The sequence below is a fragment of the Protopterus annectens genome, chromosome 12.part0 (assembly GCF_019279795.1).
Source record: "Protopterus annectens isolate FY-2018-M chromosome 12.part0, PAN1.0, whole genome shotgun sequence".
NCBI lineage: Eukaryota > Metazoa > Chordata > Ceratodontiformes > Protopteridae > Protopterus > Protopterus annectens.
The window spans coordinates 188,295,027-188,321,790 of record NC_056746.1 but is presented as its reverse complement, the minus strand read 5'-3'; the positions used below and the strand labels follow the sequence as shown (position 1 = coordinate 188,321,790).

The 26,764-nt window shown below is 39.9% G+C and overlaps 1 protein-coding gene across 1 annotated transcript in view; it reads left to right on the top strand.

The window, feature by feature from the left end:
* STUB1 (STIP1 homology and U-box containing protein 1) overlaps positions 1-26,764 on the top strand; it is a 399,100-nt gene that overhangs the window by 311,127 nt on the left and 61,209 nt on the right. The window contains exon 7 of the mRNA XM_044088907.1: positions 17,522-17,638. Coding sequence (XP_043944842.1) covers positions 17,522-17,638 — 117 coding nt within the window. The remainder of the gene's footprint in view (positions 1-17,521; positions 17,639-26,764) is intronic.

Below are 26,764 nucleotides of genomic sequence, written 5' to 3'. Positions count from 1 at the left end.
AATGGTGTCAAAGGCCTTTGCAAGGTCTGGATAGGCTGTGTGGACCACCTTTCCCTCGTCTATAGCCTTGGTAACTGTCTCAAAGAAGTCCACCAGGTTTAGGAGGCATGGTCTGCCCTTAATAAAGCTGAGCTGGGTAGAGTCCAGTGTTTTGAGATTTCCAATGTCTCTGTTAATGAGATCCATGATGATGAGCTCCATAGCTTTGCATACCAAGCTAGTCAGGCTTATAGGGTGAAAGTTCCTGGGGTCCGTTGTGGCTCCACCTTTGTGGAGTGGAATAACCGTTGCTGTGCGCCACTCTGTAGGCACGTAGCATGTGGAGAGGTTGAGTTTAAGCAGTGTGTTTAGGTGAGGGGTTAGTTCATCTTTGAGCTTGTGTAGGACGCAGCCTGGGACACTGCCCGGACCCATTACTGCTGTGTTTTTGGCTTTGGAGAGGGCTGTTTTAACCTGAGTGTCTGTGATTTCAGGGGCACTACATTCTCCTGGTAGAGTTATGGGCCCTTTTGGGGGTGAGAGGGAGGTGAAGTTTGCACTGAACCTGTTTGCCAGGATGTTGGCTATATCGGTCGGTTCAGTGTATTTTGTGCCATTCTGCACTAATTCCTAGCAGATCTGAGAATTGCCACTTACATTCTTGACATAGCTAAAGAATGACTTTTTGGAGTCCATTGCAATTTTTCTTTCGAAGCTAGCCTTGGATGATTTTATGAGGGAACCTAGTTTCTTGCTGATACTGATCAGGGATGTCTTCCCTTCTTGGAATTTTACTCTTCTAAACATTATTCTTTTTGTATTGTTTCTACACATTCCGTTTACTTCTGTAATAGAAAAAAAATTAAGAAGTGCCGTGATGATCTGCTAACAGAAGCAGTGACACTGGAACACAAATGTCATGTAGTACCTTTTATTGGACCAGCAAAGGTTTACTGATGTCAGTTACAGTATTTAAATATCCACTTGTGACAGGAAAGGAATATACACCATTTATTTCTATTTGGCTAAAAAAAAAGTCTTGAAAATGTCAGTATGGAAAAAATGTGCAACTCTGATGTTTAGTATGAACTTTGCTAATGGAAATGATGTACCTACCTTTCCAGGCACAGTTGGTCAGTAACTTTACTTCCAGAATAAGGAGAATCTTGCAAAACAAGAAGAGGAGCACCTGTGGAGTGCTAAAGAGAAAATAAGGGAGCATTTGGATAATATGCATGAATGTAGAACAGGGTTGCCAGATTTCTGACTGGCCATGTAGGGACAAACAGAAGTGAAGACTAAAAAAGGTCTTTCACTGTAAGTGAAGACTAAAAAAAAAGGTCTTCCACGCCAGGGTCAAACACGGAGCTGCACTGTTTAATGCGAAACATCGCAGTTCCACATTAAACAGAAGTAGCTCTGTTTTGCGATTTTTTGATTGGCCCGTATACTGGTATACGGGCCAATCAAAAACAGCTAAACACGGGGCTACTTCTGTTTAATTCAGAACATCGCAGTTCCGCATTAAACCGAAGTAGCTCTGTTTTGCGATTTTTTTTTTGATTGGCCCATATACCGGTATACAGGCCAATCAAAAATTGCTAAACATGGAGCTACTTCTGTTTAATGCGGAACTGCAATGTTCTGCATTAAACACAAGCAGCTCTGTGTTTAGCGATTTCTGATTGGCCCGTATGCCGGTATACGGGCCAATCAAAATAAAAAAAAAAAGCGGAGGCTGCCCGGGATTTAAACCAGCAGTGCAGGACTCGGGATCAGGCTGCTGATCTTGGGACAGTCCCGCCCAAATAGGGACGTCTGGCAACCCTGATGTACAAAGATAACTGTTAAGCAATTATTTTTTGGTAATAACTGCAAAACATGGACTTTCAAGATGGCTGCACAATGATCAGTAGCATAACTTCAGCTCTCTCAATGTTAACACAGAAACTGGGAAAAGGGAGTGGCATTGAAAATAACTTTTTGGTCGCACATGTGAAATATGGTTTTGCAAGAAAAAGTGGCTGAAAAACACTGTACTTTTGTTGACTTTATTAAACTTATGAGTCGACTGTAAATCATTTACCCCACTTTATATTGTTGATATTTAGAAGAATACTAAAGGAGGGAAAATTATCTAAGTAAAACAAGTTTGCTCTTGATATTGTTTGTATAAACATTTTATTTAGTAAACTGCATGTTATATGTAGTAAAACAGTTTTGTGTAGTCAGTATTTTAAAGATATTAAAGTAAACAAGTGCTTTTTGCTGTAAGAAACATAGGTTTTACAGTATAACGAGAAAAAAAAGACTAGACAAAAATAAGCTTAATGTTCATATGCTGTGATCTTGGGCTACTGGAGTGGTGTAAAAGTACACTGATTATATTATATGTAGAACTGGGGTATTTTCTCTCTTTTACAAGGGTGAATATCTAGATTATTACCTTTGGCTTAAGCTGTAAAGAGCATTGTTTTGTAAGCATGTAGGCTGTAAAAATAAGAAAATGATGAAAGCTATGAAAATGCTAAGCTTCTTACAACTGCAAAGACATTGGCTTGTTTGTTTTGCCCCAGCAAATGTTCATTGGAGTTGAGATGTTTGCAACTGAGGGCAGTTGTGCATTCTTTTCTGAGTGAAATTTACAGGGACTTGTTGCTGAGTACATTTCCATGGAGGCATACTGTCTGCAGGTACAAGCAGTTAATTTTGAGAATTCTGAGTATTGTGGATAATGCAAAATTTAAAAGTACAATGACAAGCAGTTCAGTGAAAAAAATTAAGTTTGAAATTATGGAAAGTGAATAAGAGTCAACAGCCTTAATACTTTAATGCAGTTAATAGAACAGTATACAATTTGGTTTTATTTAAAGATAGCCAGTGCACTTTTTCTTAGGGCTAAAAGCTAATGTTTTCTGAAAGCATACACGTTCCTTTTCATGTCTGGGATTGGAGAAGAGATAAGAAAAGAACAGACAGCAATCAGTATAAGTGAGAGCACAGGCAGTAGCATGCACTCTAGCATGGGTAAACGCAATTTAGAGTAGATAATGCCTGTAGGTGCAGCCATCAATTTGGGCAATTCTTCCTTTCTGGAACTTTAAACTTCATGTTTTAAAGATGTACATAGTTTTGTGTGTTTGTTTCAAATTAATAAGGGATGAGGTGTTTTGTATTTAGTTTTTATGTTTGAGGATTTTCATTAAAACAAAAACTCTTAAAAAATGTGACAGATTCAAATGGAGATGAGAAGTTACAGTAGTGCAGAGGATCAGCCTGCCAAATATTAGTGTGTGTGTGTAACACAAAAGCTGGAAATACACATTCTTAAAAACTGTAATGTATAATAGGCGGGAACAATAGCTTTTTATCATGATGGTTATACTGTCCATATTATCCTGGAACATGAATGGTCTTACAGGTATAGATAAAAAAGAAAGAGTATTGAATTATATTAAGAAATGCAGAGTTCAAACAGCAATGCTGCAGAAAACACATTTTGTCAATTTCACAAGCTCATTTATTTCAAAGAGATGATTTCAAAATGGATATTCAGCAGAATATCAGGGACAGAGGATAAGGTGAGTAATTGCTAGAGAGCCACCAATAGTGGTAAACGAGGAAAGAAAAAGACATAAAATGATAGATTTGTCGTAGTAAGGGGTTGTTAGCAAGGGTGAAGGATTACAATGTTATGTATTTATATTCCATTGAAAACTGCTGTTATGGACCGCAAGAAAATTTTGGGAGAAATAATCAGGCTTCATCCCAGATGACTTGAGACTAGTACCAGTGTTCAAGAACAAAGGGGACATTCACAACTGTGGGCAGTATAGAGGTATCAAACTCCTATCACACTGTACGAAGGTTCTGGGGTTGGTGATTAATAAACGAATACACAGAGTAATAGAAAGTAAGATGGGAAAAGAGCAGTTCCGATTCAGATGAGATGCAGCATAACTGACCCAATGTTTGCAGTGAGACAGATACTTAAGAAGAAGCTAGAAATGAGGAAAGAGAACATCTAGGTATTCCTAAACCTGGAGATGGCATATGTCAAAGTTCCAAGAAAGCTGATTTGGGCAGTCCTGTGGTGGTTCGAGGTCCAAGAAATATTGGTAGAACTAGTGCAAACAATTGGTAGAACTAGTGCAGGCAATGTACAAGAGTCCAGTGACTCAAGTATGAACAGTCTTCTGTTTTACAGAGGCGTTCCCAGTGAGAGTGGGTGTGCATCAGGGTTCAGCTCTGAGCCCACTGCTATTCATATTAGTGATGGACTGCATTAGCAAATAGGTCTGAGGGGACAGATCAACAAAGCATGTATGCAGACGATGAAGCATTACAGGCAGACTCTGAGCAAAAACTTCAGCAAAGGGGAATGACATGCAAAATTGAAGACAGCAAGTGGCGCAGATCAGAAGAAGCTGAGAATTGAAATAGAAGGAAAAATAGTGCAACAGGGTAACAGTTTCATGTATCTGGGAAGAGTGGTTGAGGAGAAAGGTCTGAATGAGGAGGTCCTAGCATCAGAGGGGTTGCAGTCAACTGGTACAGTGTGTCAGGGGTAGTATATGACAGAAAAATGCTAAAGAAGCTTAAAAGTAAGGTGGACAAACAGTGGTGCGACCAGTACTACTGTATGGTACAGGAACCGGGGCAGTGAAGGCACAGTAGTTGAGAAAGCAAGAGGTGATGTAGATGAAGTGCCTGAGATGGGTGGTAGAACGTACACTGTAGGACAGACGAAGGAATGAGGACATGAGCAGAAGCCAGAGTAGCTCAGGCTGCAGAAAAGGTCAAAGAGAATGGATTACAGTGGTTCAGGTGCATGTGCAGAACTGTCGAAGAAGGTAGGAGAGTGGCATTGAATAAGGAGTGATGACAACAAGTGACACAACACTCTGACCCTGTGTAGAAAATGGGGAAAAAGGCAGTTGATGATTGATGATGAATCGGCCTTTAGCAGGGAATATTATTTATAGGTGGACTGGAATTTGATTTGAAATGGTGATAATGTATTGAGAGACCTAGAAGGTACAATATAACAAAAGAGGGTGCATTTCTGAAGACATTTATTAAACTATGTTATGGAAGATGCAAATTTAATAGGAACTCTGACAGAATGTATGTATTATTCCCAAAGGTACAATAACCGGCTAGACTAGATAGAAATTATATCTCACAGGAACATATGCATTTAATTGAAAGCTTCAACACATCCAATAACTATTTCTGACCTTGCTCCAATAAAAACTAAGATAAAAATGCAGAGTAATGAAATCAAAGTAAGACACTGGCACTTTCTTACCTACCTGTTAAAAAACAGAGAAAGTTAAGAAATGGGTAGTGTAACTTATTCTCTAGCTATTAGGGAAGATATAAATATCTTCAGAAGTTATAGCTAGTGACTGGGATAAAATGAATTGGGAGTTTACAAGTAGTGTTGAAAGAAAAATATGTTTAAGAAGTAATAGAAATTAAGTAGAGGAGGTGACAAATGCTATAGTATTGCAGAATGAGGGGAGTCTCACAGAACAAGAAGAGGTGCAGTTGTAGAGTGCTAAAGAGAAAATAAGGGAATATCTGGATAATTTGCATGAGTTTAGACAGATTGCAGTTAAGCAACTAGTTTTTGATAACTCCAAACACAAAAACATTTAGCACAGTGACTTAGACAACAGAATATTGAAAGGATTGTCTCCAAACATAGGGAAGCTATAAGAAGTAAAATAACCAGTGATTCTTTAGAGGTATTGTGGAAATTTTATGAAAATTTGTGTAAAGCAGAGACATTTGGAAATCAAAAAGGAGCACAAATGGAAATATTTATGGAAGACTTAATTATACCAAGGTTAGAGATAGACAAAGCTCAACAACTAACAGTTGAAATCAAAAAGAAGCACAAATGGAAATATTTATGGAAGACTTAATTATACCAAGGTTAGAGATGGACAGAGCTCAACAACTAACAGCTAAGATAGTAGATGATATAAAAACAGTGATTTATAATCAGTCTTCAGGAGCAGATGGTATTCTTGTTGAAGTTTGGAAATTAGGAGGGAAGAAAGTGATAAAGATCTGGAAGAGTTTAGCAGTGTTTTTAAAGGTGGGAAGCACCATCATCTTGGAAGAAACATGTGGTGGCTGTGTTGCCTAAAGCTGGCAAAGACCTTTTATTCCTAGCTTCATATAGACCCATTGCAGTTTTAAACCTAGTAAAAAAGTGTTCTAAGAACCAAACCAGTACAAGAATGGAGAAAGGATATTTTGTCAAGGATGTCTGCAAGTGAGGGTACAGAAAATAGGCAAGAGGGGGGTGGAATTTACTGGAGAAACCTGGCAAAGGAAACAAGATATTGGGAGCAAATAACTCTAGCAGGAAAGCTAACCGAATGGGATAGAGCCAAGAAGACATTTGGCTTGCAGGCTAGAGATTGCCTTCCTTACCAGGGTTTAAACTCGAGTACAGGCAAAGAGAAAGGGTTAGGGGAGTTTTAAGTAAAAGAGGGATAATTAGCAGGGCATATAAAATATTGCATACTGTCTATAAGAAGGAGGTTAGAAAATATTGGGAAGAGAGACTGGAAAAGCAGTTTATAAGAAAACAATGAGAAGACATGTATGGCTACCAAGTATGTAACCAAGTCCAGAAGGTTTAGGATCTTTGTTTGAAAGTGTTTGCATAGCTATTTTAATACTTCAAGCAGACCTCAAATAATTTTTCCTCCGGTGGATGGCAAATGCTGGAGGTGTGATGGAGAAGAAAGAGGCAACTGGGAACATATGTTTTGGGAGTGTAATGAGTTGGCAGATTTTAAAAATTCCCTACATAGTACTTTACCAGAAATATTGGGTAAGCAATTAGCTGTATGTAAGGAAATGATTTGTTTGAGCTGGGATACACTGCCTAGACATAGTAAGGCCTTATTAAGTTTAATTCTTTTGGCTGCCAAAAAAGCAATTACTGTTTTTGAGGTATTGAATGTTATAAAAGAGATAAAAAATAGGGATCTTTAGAAAAGAGAAAAAGCAAATTATATGTAAGTAAATGGAAATTGTGGGAGCAATACATGCAAAATAATGTTCAGGAGGAAGATGTAAGGGGAGGGCAGGAATTCAGCAGTTTTTTTGTAATGTTGGAACGATGATAGTAGCAAAGAAAATGTATGCAATGTGTATCGTATTTAAATGGAAAAATGTTAAAAGTTTGTTTTGTTTTGTTAATATATGTCTTAAGTGATAATTTAATATAGTTGTTTATAAAAAAAAAAAAAAGTCCAGAGCACAAAAAAGTTTAGCACAGTAACTTAGAGAACGTAAAGTAGAAAGGGTTGTCACCAGACTTAGGAAGCCTGTGACAAGAAAAATATCTGAAGATCTTACAGAGGTATTAGAGATTTTGGAAATGTTATGAAAATTTGTGTTAGCAGAGAAATGTGAAAACTAAGAAAGAGCACAAATGGAAATTTTTTATGGAAAACCTAATTATGACAAGATTATTAGTTGATGAACCTCCTCTTCCTCTAGTTAAGACAGGAGGAGATGAGATAGAAATGGCGATGTATAATAAATCTGCAGGGAAGTTTTCAAGAACAGATGGTATTCCTGTGGAAATTTGGAAGTTAGGAGGGAAGACCGCGATAAAGATCTGGAAGATTTTGTTTAATAGAGTTTTACAAGGAGGGAAAGCACCAGCTTCATTGTCAAAAGCTGTGGTAACTGTATAACCCAAAAAGTGTAAAGAAACATCAGATCCGGCCTCATATACACCCATTTCAGTTTTAAACCGATTATAAAGCATTTGTCTATGCTAGCTAAAAGAGTGGCAAAGGTCCTGCCAGAATTGATAGATATTGATCGATGTGGTTTTGTGGAGAGGAGGCAAAAGTTAGACAGCATTACTAGAACAGCGATGATCCAGAGGTAAGCAGAATATAAGAAATTACCTCTGTTTATTTGGTGAGTCTTTATGCAGAGAATGCATTTGGCACAGTAAGTTGGGACTTTTTGAGTAGGGGAGTGGAAGCATTTGTATTCCTTTATACAATAATAAGGTTAATTAGGAGGATATATGAAGGATCAGAGGCACATATTTACAGTGGGAAGGTTCTTCTCCAATAATGTGTGTTTGAACAAAGAAGCCAGGCCTCCTTCTCCATTGTTGTTTGCTTTTATATTTGGAGCCATTGGCAAAGAAAATAAGAGACACTGAAATTAATGGATATAATTGGTATAGTAATCAAGAAAAGCTGGCTTTATTTGCAGATGATATTTTCTACTTGATAAGTCCAGAAAAGGACATCCCTGTGTTGTGTAACATTTTAAGATGGCTTCAAGTCTTTTTGGGATGTAAAATTAATGAAGATAAAACAAAGGCTATAGCTGTAAATTATGTACCCACTTATGACTTGAGTCAACAGTACTCTTATTTATGGGGAGATAAGATGATGTAGTTAGGAGAATGGATTAAAATGGGTTATGCTATGGCAGCTTAGGATATGTGGTGAAAAAATTAAAAAAAAAATACAAAAACTTGAGAAAATGGAAGATGTTGTTTATGGATATGGATAGTGATATACAAGCAGTGAAAATGTTTTTAGTCCCAGGTCAGTCATATTTTTATCAATCATCTGAGAAGTTCTGAACAGTGATAGACTTGAAATTTATCTGGGTAGGAAAAAGGGCAAGAGTAAAGTGGGATAAGTTGATCCTCTTAATAGAGCAAGGCAGATTAGGATACCTGATTTTTACTTGATTTTAAAGATATTTTATAGTTACACCATTAAGGCTCATATAGATAATACAAGCCAAAGGTTTTAATTCAAAGTGGAAAGGTGTGATGAATTGGGGGGGGGTCAAGAAATAAGGAGAAAGTGGAGTTTTGGCTGCAGATCCTCAAGGAAAATAATCATACATAGAATACTTTCTGCAACTTTATGAATATGTTAAGAACTCAGCCAACACTGGAATGGAGAAAGATTTTGCCATTAGGGTTGACAGCAAGTAGGGGTATAGAAAATACTCGAGGGGTCTGGAATTTGCTGGAGAAAACTGGCAAAGGAACGAGTATTGGGAGCAAATAACTAGAGAGGGAAAGATAACAGAGTGGGATGAAGCCAAAAAGAAGTTTAGAGTGTACGATAGTGACTGCCTTCCCGATCTGGGACTAATACAGTCCTTGCTGAAAGTCTTGTTCTGGTAGAGTTTCTAGTCAAATGTAGAAAAGAAGCTGCTGTTAAAAGGAGATAATTAACTAGGTGTGTAAAATATTGCACGATAACTATAAGAATTAATTAGAGGAGGTTAGAAAAGATGAGAGAGAGAGACTGGAAAAGCTATTTACAAGGGAACAATGGGGGTATATGTATGTGTCGCAAATATGCAGCAAAGTCCAGACGGCATAGGATCTTTGCTTGGAAGTGTTTGGATAGGTATTTTTATACTCCAGGCAGACTTTAAAGAATTTTTCCTAAGGTAGATAGCAAATTTTGGTGGTGTGATGGAGAAGAAAGCTGCAACTGGGAACTTGTTTTTTTGTAATGTACTGAGTTGGCAGGTGATATAAATTTCGTACAGAGTACTCTTTTTTCAGAAACATTTGGGGAGTGAATGGGTATTACTAAGGAAATGATTCTTTAAGTTGGGACACAGGATCTTAATTGTCTAGACATAGTAGGGCATTATTAAGTTCTGTTGGCTGCCAAAAAAGCAATTAGTATAAAATAGAAGTCATAATTTAACCAGCTGTATTTGAATTAGTGAATATTATGAAAAAGAGAAAATAACTGGAAGATGGATCTTTAGAAAAGAAAAGGAGTAAACTACATAGAAATAAATGGAGTGAGGTAAGGGAAGGCAAGAATTGAGCAATTTATATAATGTTGGGCTGAAAGACTGTTGTAAACAGAGAAAACATGTAATATGTAAATGGAAACAAAATGTTAATATAGTTGGTTTTGTTTTTTGTTAATGTGTGCGCATCTGTCTTAAGTGATAATTTAATAAAGGTGTTTAAAGACAAGGAAGTGTACAGGGATGGTTAGTATTCCTGTGGAAGTCTGGAAGTTGAGAAGACAGAAAGTGATAAAGATCTTAAAGATTTTGTTCAGCATTTAAAAAAAAAGTGGTGGTACCAGCATCTTCAAGAAAACTACTGTGGTTTTATTACCCCAAGAGTATAAATACCCTTCAGACCCATCTTCTTGTAGACTAATTGCAATTTTAAATCATTATTATAAGTTGTTTTTCCTTACTACATAGCTAGGATAATGACAAGGGTGTTGTGAAAACTGATGGATGTGGATCTGTGTGGTTTTGTGGAGGGGAGACAGAGTTGATATTAATGATATCAGTAGAACAATGAAGATACAGAGGGATGCAGAATAAACAAAAAACATCACTGTTGCTGGGCCTTGAGAGAAGGCATTTGATACTCAGCTTTGATTTTTATGAACAGGGCAATGGTAGCATTTGGGTTCACTGATACAGTATGGTTAATTGGGAGGAATAATGAAGGAAGGATCGGAGGCAAGAATTAAGGTTGGACGTTTTTTCTCTGACAGGCTGTGTTTGAGCTAAGGAACCAGGCAGGTGTGGCCTTCTTCCTCTTTATTTGCATTGTATTTAGAGCCATTGGCAAAGAGAGGAAGGAAGTGACAAAGTCAAGGTTATAACTGGCATGGCAATCAAGAAATCTTATTTGCAAGTGATGATACATTTATATTCTATAAATCTAGAAAATGACATTTCAGTATTATAAAACATTTTGAGATGATGTCAGGCTTTTTCAGGATATAAAATAGAGGACATAAAACCTATAGCAGTAAACTGTGTTCCTACACATGAATTAGTTCACAAATACTCATATTTATGGGTGCATGATAAGATGAAGGATTTAGGTGTATGAATGTGGCAGCCAAGGATATGCAGAAAGAGACTAAACAAAAGACTCAGTAAAAATTGAAAAGTTGGATGCTCATGGTTATGGATGTGGATAGTAAGATGTGAGAAGTGAAAGTGTTTCAAGTCCCTTTTTTTTATTTACAGGTCTGATTTGTTTCTATCAATAAGAGAAGTTGTGGACCGTAGTTAATAAAGAATTAAAGGGAATTATTTGGTATGTGAAGAGGGCAAAAGTTAAATAGGATAAGCTGATTTTTTCCCTTAGAACAAGATGGTTTAGGACTACCAGACTTGAAGAGATTCTTTAGAGTTAGGAGTTAAGGCTCATGTACATAACACAACCAGAGGGTTACAAATCAAAGTGGAAAGGCATGATGATGAAGTGGTGTAGATGGGTTTTGAGAAGTAAGGAAAGAACAGGATTTTGGATGCAGGCATTTAAGGAGAATAGTTGGCAACCATTCAGAATATTATATTTATAAAGTTGCAGAAAGTATTCTGCAAACCTAAGCAAAAGCAGGAATGGAGAAAGGAAATATTACCAACAGCGATGAGTGCAGCAGGGGGGATAGAAAATAAACTTGAATTTATTGGAGAAACTTAGCAAAGAAAAATAGGTATGGAGAGCAAGTCTCCAAAGAATCAAGCAAGGAATACACCAACAAGTCTTTAATAAAAACAAATAACACAATGCAAAGCTTTCGAGCAAGGCTCTTTCTCAATGCATACCAAGAACAGCAGGCAAATGGTCATACTTATATAAATGGTTATTCAATCAAACACCTTTTAGATGCACAATGACATAATCACATGATCAAACTTAATTAACTAGAGTAGATCATAGCACTCAAACCCATTTACAAACAGCTTTATAAATACAATTTAAAATAAACATAGTCATATATTCGTACACAGCTTGGTTATATAAAACTTTTTTAAATACAATCATGTTTAAATTTAAGCATAGGTTTCAAGCTATTCTGATTATTGAGTCCTAAATTTAAAACTTTCTTTTGATATCAGATGAAATATGTATCTATGAGTAAATGTACAGACATAGGGCGATAAGGGTTGGCGTCATGGATATGAATGAGAATAATAATATGAGTGATTTGTCCCCAAAAAAGACCTATCGGGTACTTAATGAAGTATAATAGACATACCCAATCTGTTAAAGCAAATTATTAAGAAACATTGGCCTATTTTGACATCAAATTTAGAGGTTAAGGATATTATTGGTGTTAAACCCATGTTTGCACATAAGAGAAAAAAAATTGAAACCACTATTGTGTTACAAGGATATGCAATGTAATAATTAATCTTCAGCTATAGTTTCTAAAGGTACTCATCCCTGTTATCATTGCACGTATTGTAGTGTAATTAATACTGATTTGATGTTTGAACATCCTATAGCAAAAGAGAATTTTGAATTTAGGACCTATGCCACTTGCCAAACTGAAAATGTGATATACCTTGCAAACTGCATAGCCTGTAAGAGATTATATATAGGAAAAACTAATTTGAAGTTAAAACAAAGGATTTGTTCACATTTGTCAGAAATACTTAGAGGAGTTGAAAATAATGAACAATGAAAATAATGGATAACTCTCATAGTTTTAAATTTCATGTTATTCAGATAGTAAGTGTAGGAAAATGAGGTGGTGATATTAAACTTTTTGCTGAATGTAAATGGATAGACTATTTTAGAGCAATAAATAGTCTAGGACTCCATAGTCAGAATAGCTTGAAACCTATGCTTAAGTTTAAACATGATTGCGTTTAAAAAAAATTTATTTAACTGCGCTGTGCAAGAATATATATGAGTGTATGATTACTTTAAATGGTATTTATAAGGCTGTTTGCAAATGGATTTAAGTGCTATGGTTTTCTGATCTACTCTAGTTAATTAAGTTTGATCATGTGATTGTCATTATGCATCTAAAATGTGTTCGATTGGATAACCACTTAAGTATGACTGTTTGCCTGCTGTTTTTAGTATGCATTGACAAAGAGCCTTGCTTGTTTTTATTATTTACTTGATATTTGTTAGTCACTTAGTTTTATTAGTGGAGCTTTTCTCCTCGGGCCTCTGCTGAAAATGGACATGTATCCAGCCAGACTAGCCCGGTCAACAAATGTAAAATAAATAAAATAAAAAAATAAAAAAATATTAAAGACCTGACTGTGTATTCCTTGCACGATTCTTTGGAGTTTTGCTTTTTGCAGCTGTGGAATAATCCAGAATGTGTTTTTTTGCTGTTGTATTCCTATACTCTGGAACAGGCTATCCATCTATGTCAAGCAAAGTTCTTCATTAGCACTCTTCAAGAAAAATCTTGATGAGTGGATGGAAAATAGGAAATACACCCCGGGGATCACTTCTGTGTCTCTGCTCGACAGTGGCACAGGAAAATAACTTTCTTGGGTGGCGTAAGCCAAGGAACCTTGTTGGCTAGGCTTACGTAGGCCCTTGGGCCGATAGCCTAGTACCTACCTATGAACAAGTAAGTGAGGGAAGGATAATAGAGTGGGATGAGGCGAAGCAGAAGTTTGGATTGCAGGTTACAGACTGCCTTTCCTAGCAGGGACTGATATTGGAGGATAATACTGCATGATAACTGTAAGAATCTACATGCTCTAGGGACCTAAACCTTGTCACCACAATAAACAGGACATGCTGGAGGGATAGATTCCTGTCCCAGATACTTCCCATACTCTGGAACAGGCTACCCATCTATGTCAAGCAAAGGTCTTCATTAGCACTCTTCAAGAAAAAATCTTGATGAGTGGATGGGAAATAGGAAATGCACCCCGGGGATCACTTCTTTGTCTCTGCTCGACAGTGGCACAGGAAAATAACTTTCTTGGGTGGGGTAAGCCAGGGAACCTTGTTGGCCAGGCTTATGTAGGCCCTTGGGACGATAGTCTAGTACCTACCTATGAACAAGTTAGTGAGGGAAGGATAATAGAGTTAGATGAGGCCAAGTGGAAGTTTGGATAGCAAGTTACAGACTGCCTTTCCTAGCAGGGACTGATATTATAGCAATAACCCACGCCTGGGTGTGGGTAATGCTGGATTTACCTACGGTTGGTGTGGTTTGGTCATGAGGGTGAAGCCTGAGTGGCCAGACAAAGCCAACCGTGGGTAAATCCAGCATTACCCACACCCAGAAGTGGGTTATTGCTATTATACAATGACATTATTTAAGAAAAAAAATAATTACTTTTCTTAAATAATGGCATTGTATAATGCCTCCTTGCTGCCCTTCTGCAGCTGTCTGGTATTCTGCGGCAGTTCTGATGTACTGCGCATGCGTACGCCCATGCAGTACATCAGAGCTGTGGGCAAAAGCAACGGAGAAAGCAAGATCTCCGTTGCTTTTTACAAGCTGTTTCGCTATGTTAAATGGGTTTAACATAGCGAGACAGCTTTAAAATAAGCAATGGAAATCTCCGTTGCTTATTTTAAAACTGTCTCGCTAGGTTAAACCCATTTAACTTGGTGAGACAGTTTTGAAAAAAAAGCAACAGAGAAAGCAAGATCTCAGTTTCTTTTTACAAACTGTTTCGCTATGTTAAATGGGTTTAACATAGCGAGACAGCTTTAAAAAAGAAACGGAGAATCTCCGTTGCTTTTTTTAAAGCTGTCTCGCTATGTTAAACTTGTTTAACATAGCGAGACAGTGTTGCTGTAAGAGTTGTAGTAATGGAAAAAGTCTGGGCGACCGGACCTTTTTCCATTACTATAACTCGGATTTACAACGTATACGCTGACCAATCAGCGTGCAAGTTTTTGAATATTAATGGGGGGTTGTTGTATAATGGAGTGTAATACTCCATGATAACTGTAAGAATCTATAAGAAATGTTTAGAAAATTATCAGAAGAGATATTGGAAAAGCAGTATACAAAGGCACAAGGGAGGGGACATTGTATGGCTCCCACGTATGCAGTTAAAACCAGAAGGTTTAAGATTTTTGTATGGAAAAAGTTTGCTTAGGTATTTTTCTATCCCAAGCAGACTTCAAAGAATTTTTCCTCAGGCAGATAATTGTTTTTTGAGGTGTAGTAGGGAAGGGAGAGATGATTGGGAACATGTTTTGGGACTATATCAAGTTGGTAGATGTTAGAAATTCTCTACAGAGTACTTTGTCGGAAATGTTAGGGGAGCAAATGATTGTAACTAAGGAAATTGTTCCTTTGAGCTGGTTTACAGGGTCTGAACTGCCTAGACATAGTAAGACCTTGCCAAGTTTAATGCTGTTGGATGCTAGAAAAGCATTTACTTGAAAATGGAAACCATAAGTGAAGTACTGAATTTTGTAAAGGAGATAAAACAATTTATGGTGGTATTTTTACAAAGGGAAAGGCGTAAGTTAAGCAGAGTTAAGTAGATAATTGAAATAATATGTGCAACATAATGCAGAAGGAGGAGTAAAAATTAAAGGAAGGCAGGACTTGAGCATTATATAATGATGGAATGAATGATAGTTAAAAATAAAATGTGCATAATGCGGGAAACTAGGGAAAGTGTTTGCAGTGGTTTGTCTTTTCTGTAACTGTATATGTACCCACGTCACTGATGTGAATTTAATAAAGATAATAAAATATATTTGTCCAGAAGCTCATAATCTAACAGGATCTAAGCATTGTACCTTGCCTACCTGCCCTTAACAGGAATTGTTAGGATCAGAAGATTAAAAGAAAATTCTGACTCTGCAGAATCACAGCTGATGATATGTGACTGTCTGCCCAGTGTGCTCAGAAGTTTGAAGTGGAGGGTGGTGAGTGGGTCACTAAGGGGAAAGGAGTTGGATAGTTGATGTCAAGTGTGCCAAAAAGATTGTAAAATAACACACAGTCTTTTTATTTATGGAAGAGTAATAAGCTTTCTGTGTTGCATTTAAAAAATGCATTGTCTTCATTTGAGTAAATTGCCAAGAACGCCCCCCCCCCCCCATTTTTCCCATAGTATAGTCTCCATGGATTTTATTATATTAGTAGAGGAGGTTCCAGGTGTGAAGAAAGCTCCTGCATAAAAGACCCGCCCGCCCACACACACAAACACACAAAAGCACATTTCAGATTACACTGCTAACTTCTGGTGTGTAGTTAAATGCAGAATTAAAAATTTGTGCCCTTGATTTGGACTTAACAGAAGATCCCACCATGTCTCAGACGTTAGGCCAGCTGGCTTCCACTTTATGTGCATAATATTGCCCTGCCGTTTTTTTCGCCTCACAATTAGACGTTGCCCATTCGATCCTCAGTTAGAGCGTCCTCTGTGTGGCGACATGCGTGAATGGGCGTTCCTTCGTTGAAGGTTGTGCGTTAGGCCTAGCAAGCCAGCACGTAAAAATGTACTGCCAATCATTAGCGGACCGGTGTTCCGCTGTGGCGACCCCTAACCGGGAAAAGCTGAAAGAAGACCATTGAATTACCACTTGTGATATACGCAAATTTACCTTTATACTAAAGTAATCAAACTGTATTAACAAATTTCACATTAACAAACATTATACTTTGCATATATTGCTATATATATCATATAACCTGAGCAACATTATATACATTATTCAATTGGTGCCCCCCCCTTTTTTAAACAAGAAACATCTTTATTAAACCATTACTTATGACATAAGCAGTCATACATTTATATTAATGAAAACAAACCACATTGACATAATCATAGTTGTAAGTATTTTACATCACAAACCATACTGGCACACTCCCAACTGCAAACATTATACATCACTTATAATCTACCTAGTCATTTTCAAACATTACATAACTCATTTAAGGCCTGTCTTCTTTTAAACCTCATTCCTCCTCTGTATATATTGTCCCCACAGTCCCAGTTTTTTTCCTATGTAGTTTGCTCCTACCCTTTTCTAAAGATCTCAATTCCAGTTGCTTTATCTCTTACTGTATTCACTACTTCTAATTCAGTTGGTTTAGATTTTGATTTCCATTTTCCAGTAACTGCCTTTTTGGTAGCCACCGTAATTTGACACAGCAAGGCCTTACCATTTCTAAGCAATTCCGATTCTCTATCATAGCTCAGGAAAATCATCTCCCTTGTCGCACCATTCTGCCCACCCAGCATCTCTGACAGTGCATCCCGCAGGGAGTTCATAAAGTCCTCCAACCCACCGAACTCCCAGAAAATATGTTCCTAAGTACCTCTTTCTTCCTCCATCATACCTCCAACATTTGCTGTCTACCTGAGGAAAAAATTCTCTGGAAATATTTACATGCTGTTCTGAGGATATTTGGAGAATTAGAGAGAAAGAGAAGGTTTGATCAGCTTGAAGGTTCAGTGGTAAGGTTTTGCTTTTCATTTTGAAAGTGCAGCTTTGAATCCTGCTCTCCTCTAGTTGTTTCTGTGTAGTGTCCATTATCTCCCTATTTCGGCTTTTTCTGCAAGTACTCAGGTTTTCTTTAAAAACATTATAGTTAAATGGCTGCACCAAACTGGCTACACTTGCACTGTATTACTCTTGTGGCCTGCACGGTGACTGAAAAGGCTCCGAGAAGGATATGTTCAATTACTTGGATAACAAATAAATTAACAATTGGGTACTTTCTATTGTTTTGGAAAGAAAACTTGTTTAGTCTTCTCTTTTGTTCACTTTCAGAAGCGTGACATCCCTGATTATTTGTGTGGGAAAATCAGCTTTGAGTTGATGAGGGAGCCATGCATCACACCTAGTGGCATCACATACGACAGAAAGGATATAGAAGAGCATCTACAGGTGAAGTGTGAATTTGCATCATGTTTTCTTAAACGACTAATAACTTTATTACAGGCTGCTTTTCATCACACCTGTTTCAGTATGTTCAAGTAGTTAATACACACTAGAAAAAAAGTAGTTCTGTTTGCAGTCTCTGTACATTTGTAACAGTTATTTGGCAATTACATAGCACATTTTGTTTTTGTTGGTAAAATAGCTTAACTCCTTGAGGCCTAGCTTCAGTGGATTTTCACATTTCCTGATACCTGCGTAATTTGTGGCTAGACAGCTTTCTCCTGCGACAGTTTACTGAAAATACAGTTTTAAAAACTCTCCTGTAAACAAACGTACATATCTTAAGAACTAAACAGCAAATCACACCAACTGGACCTCGAGTCAGAGGAAGAAGTATATAATCCAACAGGAACAAAGTTAATAAAATTCCTCCACACGACTCAGCAGCTTAAAAAGAATTGCTTTATTAGTAAAAGTAAGTGCTTTTGCTTCTGGTCCGAATGTTTCTGCAGACTTTACTAATATAGAGGGTAGTCATTAAAGACAACATAGGTTCATAGGTTGGTACTAGGCTATCAGCCCTAGGGCCTATACAAGCCTAGCCATAACAATTCCCTGGCTATTTATTCCCACATTATTTACTTTCCTGGACCCCTGTCTAGCAGGGTGACTGACCTGGGGTGAATTTCCTTTCTCCCATCCAATCGTCAAGGTTCCTCTTGAAGAGGTCCAAAGAGGCACTCTGCTTGACATGTATGGGCAATCTATTCCAGAGTCTGGGGAGTCTCTGGGTCAGGAACCTATCCCTCCAGCATGTTTTGTTTATTGTGATGACAAGGTTTAGATCCCTGGAGCGTGTAGCTCTGAGGGATTGGGATTTCTTTAAGTGTAGCATGTCCAACAGCTCTGGGTTTGACATGGCCTTGTATGTTAAGCAGAGATCGCCTCTGAGTAGACGATATGCGACAGAGTATAGCTGGAGTTTTTTAAGGCGGTCAGCGTAGGGCATCTGCTTTAGGCCTGTGATTCTTTTAGTGAGGTATTTCTGAGGCCTTTCCAGTTGTTGCAGATGTCTTGAGAGGTACAGCTTTCTCCTGCAACAGTTTACTGAAAATACAGTTTTAAAAACATAAAGAATGTCTAGCATAATTACGTCATTACTCTATGACCCCCCCCCAATTAAGTTGTTAATGCTGCAACTAGAAAAAAGACTACTGAATGCCAGTGTCATGTTCAGTGCATTCAAAACAGGAAAACACTCAACTGACTTGCTAAAATGTATATAATTTACAGTTTATCCTAAAAATGCACTCATAAGTGAATAACTATATCCACTTATAACAAAACATCAAATTCTAAAATGAATTGCGACAACTCCAAACCATACATACTGTATAAAACATGTACAATATAATATCTCAAATTCTTGGTCAAAGCCAAGTAAAAATAATGCTTCTCTGGGAGCTATATTACAAATTCAGTAAAGCCTCATATTATATAGGCAGTAAACAAGGACTGGTGATCTAGAATGCTCTGTAAATCCTGGCTTCCCCAAACAAATATTGCTTAAGTAGCTCCAAATTTCTTCGTGGTAGTGCACTTTAATGGCTCAATTTTCAGCTAAACAACAAACCTTAGTCGTGTTTTCATTTCATGGACAAAAAACACAAAATTTGAAATCAAAATATTCATTGAAACACTTCATAATTAAATCAACTTTAAAAACAGGAGAACATTATTCTTATTGCCTTTTTTTCTTGTTGCTTAGTAGTGTGTCTATTACTTAGCTGAGAAGCCGTCAGGGTTTAAAAAATGCTTGGCCTGAGGCCACAAGACTCCCAGTTTGGTTGCCCATCAGTAATGTGTATACTATTTAGATGCTACCAATTTGGATGAAGACTGTGGTATTTGTACTGCTTTTGGCCTGCAGGCCATCATTGAATGTCTCAATAAACTGGTGTTGAAGGACTACTCCCAGCCCCTGTGGGTCAACCGTCCAAAGCTATGTCTACTGTTTCTGGAGCCTCCCCATCTGCTAAAAATTCATCAGACAGACACAAAGAGGAGAAGAGTGGTGACAAGCCAGGGAAAAGGGCAACAAGTCTAGGAAAAGTTCCCCCCAACTGCTGTTCCTCATTTGTAGCTTCTCTGACTCTGCCCTGAAACTGTCTAAAGTTTCAGCTCCAGCTCCTCCTTCGGATCCGATAGTTATAGGACTTTGTTCCCCCTTCTTACAGGAGAAACCAGTCCACAGATCTTTAAGACCTTCCTCTACCTCTTCCTCTATCAGATCAGTCTGGCCTATCAGAAGCCTGACAGAAGCAAATGTAGATAGGATGAGGAAGTTCCTCAGGACCCAATGCAGTTAGGGGTTCTTCCGGATCTGCCCTGTTGGACCTGTGAGCTTTGGCCCTTGTCCCCATCCTATGGGTGCCCCTACCCTATCCAACATCTGTTTTTGGGAGCTTTGGATCCAAGTTTCTCCCAGGGACTGCTGTCATCATATCCAAAGTCTTGGTCTGCTTCCACTACAGTGACATCTCTGACCGTTTCCGAGCATCTTGGATCCAGAAGGATCTGTGAGCCGAAGCATCAGAGCCAGTTCAGGGGGATCAGTGATAGACTCCAAAGTTATCAGAGCCTTCTCTTACTCTTAGAGCCGTGGTGCCTCTGAGGTCAGACTTGGAGCAATGACTTATTGGTTCCCAGGACCAGCCTAGATTGGAAGCTTTGGCTTCTACTGGGGTAGTGGTGTTTTTCCCTCAGCTTCTGCCTTTGAAGCAGTCAAGAGAGTTCCCTCAATTTCTGGTGTGCAGACTTCCTTTAGTTTCTGTGCTCTGCCTAGCCTTTGGTCCTGATCATCCTCCTCCCCCTCCCCCTCCTATTCCATTGGGACAGCCTGTTCTTCTGGCCTTTGAGATGGTCCACATTCAGGATTCCCCTCAGTCTTCTGAGTCCTGTCTGGAGCTTCCCACTGCAGAGGCCCTTTGGAAACATACATGCAAGAGTAGGCACAGTTACTGCCCACAGGAGTCACTCAACAAAGGCAGTTATTTTCTTGAAGGGGGAGGGTGCTCCATATCACCACTTCAGGACTTCTCATTTGGGGAGATCCTCAAAGTTTTGAGACAGATGGCTGGTCATCTGAAGCCACTTCCCAAGAGGAACCAGGGTTTCTTGAGGCCTTAGGATCTGGATCAGCTATTTCTTGGGTGGTCCCTTCTGCTAAAGAGATGGTGGATTTAATCACTTGGTGGGCATGGAAGGAGCTGGACGTGGTAAAACCTGTTCCATGTAAACCTGGAAAGTTTCTTCTTGCAACAAAGGATTGCCAACAGTGAAACAAGTGCCTGGCCATGGTAGTAGCAGCAGCCACCAAAAAGGAACTGATGGAGAAGAGCTCACCTGTCTATTCTTCTAACAGGGAGAGCATTGCACAGGTTTGTGAAGCAAGTTTACACTTCCACCAACTTCATCTTGAGGGCACTGTATTGTTTGGCACACATGACAAGATTTCAGAGATATTTGACTAGGCAGTTCTCCAAATTTCTGTCAGGGACCATGTCTGCAGAGGACAAAAAAATGTGGACTCACGGCTGGCTACCCTGTAGTCCCTGTCAAATGTCTCCATGTGTCTAATCTCCAACACGAATGAAGGTGTTTTGAGAGCCGCAGGTACAGGCATTACCTTAAGGAAACCTACTTGGATGCGCTTATGTGAATTTGCAGAGGATTTCAGGACATCCTTTTTAAATGCCTCTTTTGATGGTTTGACTCTTTTCAGACTAAAAGTCAAAAATATGCTGTCTAAAAATGAACAAGATGGGAAAACCTTTTCTGCTGTAGGAATATGATTTTCTAGTCCCCACCCCAGGGGACCTTTTCTAGAAACCAGAAAGGAAGTAAGAAACTGTGGTTCTGGATTTCTTAAGGGGTCTCCCTGGACATTTCTGGAGATAGACCCCCCCCCCCCCCGGGCAGAGGGAGGGGGAATTCTAATGGTAGACATCACCCATGTGGCAGAAAAGGCCTGCAGAATCAAGGCTTCTATTTTGTAAGAGGTCTTATCAGTGCTCCTGAATGGTTGTCTGACTCATGCACTGGAGTCAGTCGGGGGAGTGTTTGTCTCTGCACCCAGAAGCCAGGACATCTGTCACCTAAGATGTCTGGATGCAGAGGATCATATTCAGAGGCTATTCCATTCCTTTACTTTCCTTCATGAAAGAAACTTCCCAGTGTTCCACCTTCTCAAAGAAAAGCAGTCGATATAGAAGTAAAAAAGCTGCTAAACAAGTGAGTCATCTAGGAGGTCCCACTACACCAACACAGATCCGGAACTTACTCAAGATTCTTTTTGGTACCAAAAAAGAATAGGGACCTCAGTCCAATTTGAGACCCAAGTCATATCAATCAGTATGTCAAACACATGAAGATGTCCTTCTGTTGCAGTATTCCTCACTTAAGGGTGTTGCCTGCCAAGGCAACAACCTGACTTATACCAAAATATTTTACTACACTAGGTGTGCAGTATGACTGACATTGGGTGACCACAGATGGCCTTAAGAGACTTACACATGCACCACCCTCAGAACTTCTTTGCTGCCAGTTGGATCGCCAGTCCTAGATGCCGTTCTGCTGTTGGAATGGCTATTCCTTCCACATTCCCTCCCCTTTGGATTATGCCTCCCCCGAAGAGGACTCCAATGGGACAGTTTCTTCCATGGAGGAGATTTCTTTCGGGGAAACTATCTCCAAAATGTGAGACCATTTCAAGTGGGACTCTACAGAGATATCAGAGGTACAGAAGTGCTATTATGACCTCCAAGTCCAGACCCCTAGTCCTTCAGCCATCCCTCCTGTAAATCCTTACATTCCTGGATGCCTTTGCTTCTATTTCCACCCATCCAGATTCACAGCTCCCAGCCCTTAAAAAAAACTGATAAGATATTACCAAGTACTCAAGGACTGCCAATTCCTTTTTAAGGCACCCACTGCAGATCCTTCAGTTATTTCTGTTGCCTCTGTTAAGGCCTCTGGGTCCATTCCCTCCTCTTCCCTGCTGCTCTCAGATAAAGACAGCAGACAACTGGAGAGGCTGGGAAAGAAAATCTGTACCTCTGCTACCCTGGCAGTCAGAGCTTTAAATTATCAGGCACAACTTGGAACTCCTTTCCCATTTCTAAATTGGCATCAGATATGCCTGACTCTGCAAATAAGGCCCTGGCATCCTCTCTCCTTGCCACCTCCTCTCAGGTAGCCAGACATTTTGTCAAGTGCACCTGTGATGCAATAGAAGCCTCCTCTAGGGCTGCAGCTTCTTCTTCCCTTAGAAGGTTTGCCTGGCAAAGGCTTCAGCTTCTACCTGAAGATATCAAGGCTAAACTGATGAATGGCCCCCTGGATTATATTACCCTGTTTGGGGAATGTTCTGCAGAGCTCTTCAAGTCTCTGCAGGAAAAAGCAAAGAGCTTAGGGATCTCAAACACATTTTGGTATCCCCTGTGCCAAAATTTCACTGGAATTACCCTGTGAAACAAACTTTTGTACGTGGGCAGTCCAGAGCTCCTCAATCTAGACCCCAAATGAGGGCTAAGAAGACACAACAGTTTCCCTCCTGTTCTGCTTTTCTCTCTCATATAACCAAGCAGTCCTTTCCTGACTGAACAGGCTCATCCTAGTGACTCTTGCAATAATCTCCAAGCAGCCCTTTCCTGACTGAACAGGCTCATCCTAGTGACTCTTGCAATAATCTAATTCCCCTGTCCCAACACCTTTCCCTCTCCCTTCCTTCCTGGGAACTCATCACTCAGGACTCTTGGGTAAGTATCATAAAAAGGGGGTACTTCATAGTTTGGCGCAAAGTGCCTGCCTTCAGGGGAATCTCATTACCACCAAAATATCAACTCACTCATTTCCCGCCAGTTCTACTAGAACTCCTACAACACGGCACCATAGAACCTGTTCCCCATGGAGAAGAGGGAAAAGTCTATTACTCATGCCTTTTCCTAGTTCCCAGGAAAGAAGGACCCTTGAGATCAGTATTAGATCTCTCCTACCTCAACGATTTCCTCATAGTCCCCTCTTTCAAAATACTAACCTACAAACATGGTTTCCTCTTGTCCTCCCTCAGGCATTTCTAGCTTCAGTAAATATCAAAGATGCCTACCTCCATATCCCAATTCACCACAGATGTCCGAGATTCCTACCATTTTCTGTGGGATCCTTGCACTATCAGTTCTCGGCTTAGCCTTTTGGACTCTCTACAGCTCCGAGAGTCTTCACAAAATGTCTAGCCTCAATAGTAGCCTTTTGCAGCCTCCAGGGCATCTTAATTTACCCATAACTAGATGACCTATTAATCCAAACCACTTCTCAAGCAGAGTTGAACAGGTCCCTCCAAATGGCTATATCCATTCTTCAAAACTTGGGATTTACCATCAACTTTGAGAAATCATCCCTGAACCCAGCCCAAGGTCTTATATTTCTGGGCTGCAGATTCCAAACCCTGAGCATGATGGTGTCTCTCCCACCCTCCAAAGATCAGGAGATCTTATTAATCTTTACAGAGACACTCCACCTAAATCAGATTTCTGCCAGACATTTCCTCAGAAACTTGGGCCTAATGGCTTCCACTATCCCAATGCCCCCTTCGGCAAGGCTTCACATGAGGAAACATCAGTGGTTCCTCAAATCAGTATGGTCTCAGCATGCTCACCATCTAGAACACCTGATTCCGCTCCTGCCATGTGTAAAGCAGGAGCTCCAGTGGTGGATCTCACAACTATCTCTAACCCCAGGTCTTTCCCATTCACCCTTTGCCACCCACTCAGACCTTGTTTATGGATGCCTCGGACATGGGCTGGGGGCAGCCTTAGACCTCCACATAGCTCAAAGGCAGTGGCATCTCTCCCAAATGAAGGAACACATAAATGTGAGAGAAATGAGGGCATAATTTTTAGCCCTCCAAACCTTCAAATCACTGCTCAAACCAGGGAGGTTGCTGGTACCATATCTTATCTCCTCTGCAGACTAGCCATGCCAAGTATGGGATCTAGCAGGTCACCTAGATATATTTCTTCAAACAGTGTGCATCCCCTCCAGCCAGAATACAGTAGTGGACACCCTAAGCAGATCCAGGACACAAACCAGCAAATGGATGCTACATATGGATGTGTTCCTAGGCATTTCCAGCAGTGGGGTATTCCAGAAATATATTTGTTTGCCTTCCCCATGAACAAAAACTTCCTTGGTTTTGTGCCAGAGAATACCATCCTCAGGCATGGAGAGTGGATGCACTTTCTATACCATGGAAGGGGAAATTCCTTTATGCATTCCCTCCCTTCCACTCATCCCCAAAGTCCTGTTGAAAGTCCAGCAGGACAAGCCAAAAATCTTACTGTTGACTCCCTGTTGGCCGAGACAGCATTGGGTCCCCCCTTCTGTTTCACCTAGTCAAGGGCAGTCACCACAAGTTACCCCACTGAGCAGACTTCCTAACACAGAACAAGGGCTTACTCCTACACCCGTATCTGGAAACCCTCCAGTTAACTCTGTGGGTGATAGAACCCTAATACCACTCAGACACCTTTACTCTGAGGACAAGCTTAAAGTACTGCAGGAGGCCAGGAAACCTACTACTAGAAAGTCTTACCTCTCCAAATGGAAGAGGTTCTCTGTTTGGTGTCAGGCTAGGAACCAGGACCCATCGAAGGTGCTCCCGCCTGTGGTTCTCTCTGTGTGAATTGCTTAATGCAGGACTAGCATACTCTTCAATCAAGGCTTTTTTGGCAGCTATTTCTGCTTGTTTACCACTAAACCCTCCCTTAGCTTCCAGATTCAAAGCTAAACAAACGCTCAAAGGTGTCCATAATATCAGGCCCCCCAGGAAACCAGTGGCCCCACCCTAGGACCTCAATTTTGTACTAGAGAAATTAACTCCAGCTCCACTTGAACCTGCTTCTGCTACCTTACTCAAGTGCTGCACTTGGAAAACTGTTCTCCTGGTGGTCATTACCTCGGCCAGGCAAGTCTCAGAGTTACAAGCCCTCATGGCTTCTTCCCCTTTCTTGTCTTTCCATAAAGACAGTGTGTGTCTGCAGACCATTCCCTCATTCATGCCATGCCAAAGTTTGTCAATGAATTGTCCCTAAACCAGGCAGTTCACCTACCAACTTTCTTTCTGTCTCCCCAGAGCAATAGTAAGAAGATCCTGTACACACTGGATGTACACAGACAGCTCAGGTTTTACTCAGGTTTTACATTAGACTTAACCCTTCAGGAAGACAGACCAGTTATTTATGTCTTTCTCTCCCAGGGCTCTGGGACTGCCTGTGTCTAAACAGACCATCTCTAAGTGGATATCCAAATCCACTTCCTTTTGCTACATCCACCATGGTAAGGTTCTCCCTGGTTCAGTCAAAGCTGACACTACCAGGTTAGTATCTTCTTCCGGGACCTTCCTCAGGTGTCCTAGAAGCAGCTACATGGACTTCTGTCCACGCCTTCACCAAGCACTATAAGTTGGACTGCATCTCTAGATCCAGGGCAGGATTTGCAAGGGCCATTCTCCATGGCTTCCTTGAAAATTCCTCTGCCACTTCCTCTGCCCTTTCCTCATGAGCTTTTGTGAGCTCCCTTAAGTCAGGAATACTGCAACAGAAGATTAGAAGGACATAGATTAGTTGTGTAAGACCTTACCATAATGATAGATGTCTTCCACTTCTGTTGCAGTGTTCCAACCCTCCCTCCTTTCCCCCACTTCTTGCCTTTCTTGGATGTACAGATCCTCATTCTTTTAGACTGTCTTTCTGCCTGGGGCTTCAGTTTTGAGGGTGGTGCACGTGTTTGTCTCTTCTATGGCTGACGTCAAGACGTACTGCACACCTTAAGTAAGAGACTTTGGTATACTGGCCGACGTTGGGTCGTCGCCTTGGCAAGCAACTCCCTTAAGTCAGGAATACTGCAGTAGAGAAGAGAAGAGAAGGACATCCAATCTTTATGGTAATTTCTTAGACAACTAATCTTTCTGAATCGTCAATGTACAGGGGGGCTGTCATTGCTCAAGACTCCTGTTGGACCTGTGAGCTTTACCCTTCTTCTATGCCTAAGGCTGCTCCTACCCCTATCTGACTT